This window comes from Chrysochloris asiatica, unplaced genomic scaffold, assembly GCF_000296735.1.
Source record: "Chrysochloris asiatica unplaced genomic scaffold, ChrAsi1.0 scaffold00291, whole genome shotgun sequence".
NCBI classification, from domain to species: domain Eukaryota; kingdom Metazoa; phylum Chordata; class Mammalia; order Afrosoricida; family Chrysochloridae; genus Chrysochloris; species Chrysochloris asiatica.
The window spans coordinates 816559-821875 of NW_006408809.1; the positions used below are offsets into that span (position 1 = coordinate 816559).

General features: G+C 43.5%; 1 protein-coding gene across 2 annotated transcripts in view; it reads right to left on the bottom strand.

The window, feature by feature from the left end:
• Positions 1 to 5088, bottom strand: part of PPAP2A (phosphatidic acid phosphatase type 2A) — a 165644-nt gene extending 160556 nt beyond the window's left edge. For both annotated transcript variants that reach the window (XM_006874639.1, XM_006874640.1), the window contains exon 1: positions 5019 to 5088. In XM_006874639.1, coding sequence (XP_006874701.1) covers positions 5019 to 5076 — 58 coding nt within the window. In that variant the 5' untranslated portion in view covers positions 5077 to 5088. The remainder of the gene's footprint in view (positions 1 to 5018) is intronic.
• Between the last annotated feature and the right edge of the window lie 229 nt (positions 5089 to 5317).

Here is a 5317-nt window from a genome sequence, read left to right on the forward strand (position 1 = left end):
GCCTCAAAAATCCTATACAGGGTGGCCACAAGTTGGAAGACTCAAAGGCACTTAACACTACCACCACCAAGAGTAAACAGATAACCATTTTATCTATAATGGCACAGATCAAAGATAACACCCTTCTCTGTGTTCAAAGGGCACCTATTCCACTCTCCATTATTGTACTTATCATGATGTATTGTAATTATTTATTTGCTTCTACACTAGACTCTGAGCTCCTTTAAGTCAGGAGTTTTTATTTATCTTTATGTTCCTAGTATCTAACATGGCACATGGCACAGAGCTGGCCTTCAGTCAGTATGAACCTAATCAATTCACTGACTCAGTATCCATTAATTGGCAGCTTAATGCCATAAATACTGGAATGACTCTGTGCAACTAAACACTAGTAAGCTTTACTCAGGACACGGTTGAACACATTGAGCAAATACAGCCACTTTCAAGCCAAGAGAAAAGAATACCAGTCCACTGTCATTCTCTGTTGAGCAGCTTTTCTTGCGTGTTCAGAAGATGCTTACAGTCTTTTCCACAATCACAGAACCAGCACCAAAAGAGCTAGAGAGAGATGGCAAGGCTGTGCATCATTTTAGGACGAAATCAAATATACTGATCTCAAAATTATCATTCTTTTTTCAAGATTTATCAGTTCCACTGAAAAGTATAATTTGAGCATATTATATAAATAGAGAAACTTATGCCTGATAATTTTGATAAAGATGACTGAGGGGTAGAAATATAAAAACACACACACACACATGGAATGTTCAATGATCACATAAGCCTCCCAACATTACCCTCTGTGAAATTATAAAAGTAGCTATGTAGCACAATCATGTAACATAGGCAAATTAAAATGGATATACTGTATGATGTTGGAGTGGTCATTAACAGAACCTGGAACATATTCAGGTTATAATTACGAATCACTTTCACATAACCCTGTACTTATGAAGTGCTTACTCATCTTTCTGTTGGTATCATAAACTCTTACCTGTAGATTCTCCACAGCAAAAGAAAAAAAAAAAAAACAACTAATGCCTAGTTGATACCCTTCTTTGAGCCACCATGATTTTAGGCTGCCAATCTCCAGCTGCCAGTAAGGAAAATAAAAGCCAAGTTTAACAAGACTCTTAGAAAGACTCCCTGAGAAAGGTAATTTGCTTATAGATTCCTATCTTTCACAACCCAACATGAAAAAGATCTGCATCACAGTACCCTATTCTCCCACATTGTGTTCATCATAATGGAGCTGAATGCAGTTAGATCTAATGTCATCTTATTTTGTTGTTGCTGTTAGGTGCCATTGAGTTGGTACCGACCCATAGTGACCTTATGCACAGCAGAACAAAACTCTGCCCTATCCTGGGCCAACCTCACTACTGTTGCCACACTTGAGTCCAGCAATGGTGCCACTTGGCCAATCTATCTCGTTGGGGGTCTTCCTCTTTTTCTCTGACCCTCCACCTTACCAAACATGACATCCTTCTCCAGTGACTCATACCTCCTGACAATATGTCCAAAGTATGAGAGACGAAGCTTGGCCATCCTGGCCTTCATTGTCCAGCTTTCGCATGCATATGAGATTACTGAAAATACCATGGCTTGGGTCAGGCACACCTTAGTCCTCAAGCTGACATCTTTGCTCTTCAACACTTTCAAAAGGTCTTGTGCACACAATAAAACATAAAAAAAAAAAATATTAATAAGGTCTTGTGCAGCAGATTTGCCTAATGCAATACGCCATTTGATTTCTTGACTGTTGCTTCCATGAGTGTTGACAGTTAATCCAAGAAGAATGAAGTCCTTGACAACTTCAATCTTTCTCCGTTGATAAGAATGTTGTTTATTGGTCCAGCTGTGAGGATTTTTGTTTTCTTTACATTGAGATGCAATCCATAGGAAGGCTGTGCTCTTTGATCTTATGGATGTCATCTTGTAGAGCTAATTAAAATAAGTCAGTATTTCACTTTCTATTTTGGAAAGAGAATTCTGGCCTTATACTTAAAAATACATTGAATTATTAGCATAGTGGTTACAAATCGGGCTGTGAACCGCAAGGTCAGCAGTTCGAAAACTACCAGCTGTTCCATGGGATAAAGATGAGGCTTTCTGCTCCCGTAAAGATTTACAGCCTCGGAAACTCTGTAAAGGGTTGCTGTGAGTCGGAACCGACTCCACGGCACATAACAACAACAGGCCAGGTCAATGTAGCACCAAAGTTATTCTTCCTTCCATGGTGCAATTATATGATTTTCTTGTCTTAATTACAGTGTGTTCAATTTTCATCAGATGGAAAATAAAAGACAACCAGAATCTACAATTTATAAAAATTACACTGCATATAGGTCCTTTCATTTTTCATGAATTAAAAAACAGAACCCTTGCAGATTCACATAATGTGGCTTTGTTTAACATGAGCTTCAGCTACCTCACAGTGGTATTGCATTTCATCCGTACTATAGTGCCCACAGAAAGAACAGGATATTTGTTTTACCAATTCGTAACTCCCACAGAGTAAAAAACAAGCTGATATATACTTGTTAGTATGCAATGTGTGGATCTGGCAGGATAATGTGTAATATTATCAAAACTACTTCTGATCAAATATTTTCCTCTCCCTTCATGAAAACACAAATGAAGTTTAACAAGGCTCCGCTGACAAAGTATATGCTAAAATAATACTTCTAAATCTAACAACTTTCCCTATAGTAAGCTCTTTGTTACAAATAAATGTGACTATATTTTAATATCATTATTACTATGTCCTTACATCTGCAATACCATTTCTGTCCCCATACAAATGGTGCTGGTGTGCCAAATCGGTTCCGACTCATAGCCACCCTGTATAGGGCTTCCGAGGTTGTAAATATCTTTATGGTAGAAGAAAGCCTCAGCTTTCTCCCACAGAGCAACTACTGGCCTTGAGTTTAGCAGTCCAGCTCATAATCCACTATGCTATCACGCTCCTTTCCTACACAAATGTTAAGTGCTGTAGAGTCCCTTCTGACCCATAGCAACCCTGCATAGGGTTTCCAAGGCTGTAAATCTTTATGTGAGCAAAAAGCCTCATCTTTTTCCAGCAGAACAGCTGGTAGTTTCGTACAGCTAACCTTGAGGTTAGCAGCCCAATTCGTAACCACTACGTTACCAGAGTTCCTATACAAATAAGCCTCCCAAAATGTGTTCCCCTCTCTTAAAATGAATTCCTAAAATTTCACTGTGCCGTTACACAAAAAGCATCATGGTATACAATAAAGACATTCCATAGATAACAAAATGAAATTCTTCCCCCAAAAAAGAAAGAAAAAACAAAACAGGTAAGAAAAAATTTTTCAGCATTCACTAAGATTGCAAGCATCTTGCAAGGCCAGGTTACAGGAAAAAGAATGTAATGTTCAGGAAACAATGTTGTCCACGTGGGAGAACATGAGGCCATCAGCTCCCATAAAGATTTCGGTTTTAGAAAACCCTTTAAGGAGCAGTTCTACAGAGTCACTATGAGTTGGAATAGACTGGAGTCAGTGGCAATGGGGTTTTGGTTATTACTATCTGTTGTTCAATTGTGACCCTACACTGCAGAACAGAACTGCTCCGTGGGATTTCCAAGGCTGTAAATCTTTACTAAAGCATCTTTGTCCCAAGAAGAGGCTGGGGGGTTTGAACCATCAACCTCTCTGTTAGCAATTAAACAGTTAACCACTGTGCCACCAAGGCTCCTTGGACTATTTAGGAACAAATGATTAAAACCCTGGAAATTTCCTATCACTGAGAAGCCATTATGCAGACTTGAATCTAGATGCCAAAGTCATAGATCTCCAACCTAAAGAACTTGGCCAGTATTACTTGAATTACTTAAACATGAGAGTTGTTCTTGTTACTTGCTGCCTAATCGACTTCTACTCATGGCGACCCCATGTGTGTTAAGTAGAACAGCTTCAAAGGGTGTTGAAGTCTGTGACCTTTTTCTGAAACACATTGTCAAACCTGTCTTCCAAGACACATCTGGGAGGGTTTGAAGTGCCAACGTTTCAGTCAGTCCAGAGCTTATCCATTTGCATCACCAGAGACTCCTAAACATGAGAACTACACAAACCTGCAGCAGGTCGTATTTTTGTGTCTCCCATAATTTATAAATAGTTCACAACATAACTGCCATATGACACATTAAAAAGGTAAAAGCCACCCTTTCCAACATCTCTTCTCCCTTATTCAGATGATTTCAATTCTTTATCGTCAAAAGAAGGGAGTAACTGCTCAGCAGAAGCCCCAGAACTGAACTCTTCTTCCATCAGAAAGCTAAATTTGTTGCAGTCAAAGACCGTCTACGGATGGCTACAACAGGAGATGGAAAGCTACACCATGGCAAGGTCTAGCCAGAGGAGCAAATAGCAAGTCTGGGGCATCCCTCCCCCTCAAAAAAAGTCAAGCTTCTTCAGCACTATAGGTAGAAACTTGGCATCCTCACCCCCACTTGCAACCTGACAATTTACAACCTGGCAACACCTTCTAATTAGGACCGTTCTAGCCTTTTATGGCCGAAAAATTAAACTGCTTCCCACAAGTAAGATAACCATGTCCTGGCGCCTGTTTCTGAGAACCCCAGTTCTCAGCATCAAGCTTCCAGTTTCGCGATGAGCCAGTGATCAGGCGTCTCTACAGTGGCGAGGGGTGCAGCCCACTCTGCTCTGCTAGGAGTGAAACGGGAAACGGAGGACAGAAGCGGGGAGTAGTGAGGGGCTGAGCGCAGAGGCGTGAGCAGCGTCCAAGCAGAGCTGGGCTCGGCGCACCAGCCGGCGACAGGCAGACAGCGGCGGCCACGCGAGAGCCGGGGTGCAGCCTGCAAAGCGGAGTACCTGCGCTGCGGAAGCCGCCGGGCGCGCACGCCAGGCACACCCCCCACGCGCCGGAGCGCGGCTCCCAGCGAGCCCCGTGCAGCAGACACACGGCCGCGGGATGCGCATCCCACCCGAGCTCGCACGCCCACGCCCCTCGGCCGGGCGGCGGCGCCTACGTACCCAACAACACGCAGAGCACATCGAGGGCCACGTACGGCAGCCGCGTCTTGTCAAACATGATCTCAGCTGGGGCTGCGAGCTGACGACTGAGGCAGCCGATTCACGAGCTCCGGCAGGCTTGGCGAGGGGAGAAGCCCAGGGGCGGATTGGGAGCGGGCAACGCTCAGACCGTCAGCAATGACGTCCAGTACCCCTCCTCTCGCAACTCCCGCACAACTAGGTCGGGGCTGAGGCGACCGCGCGCCCGTGGCGGTTGCTCAGTCTCCACAGGCCCTCCTCCTCGCTCGGCCTCGCCTGTC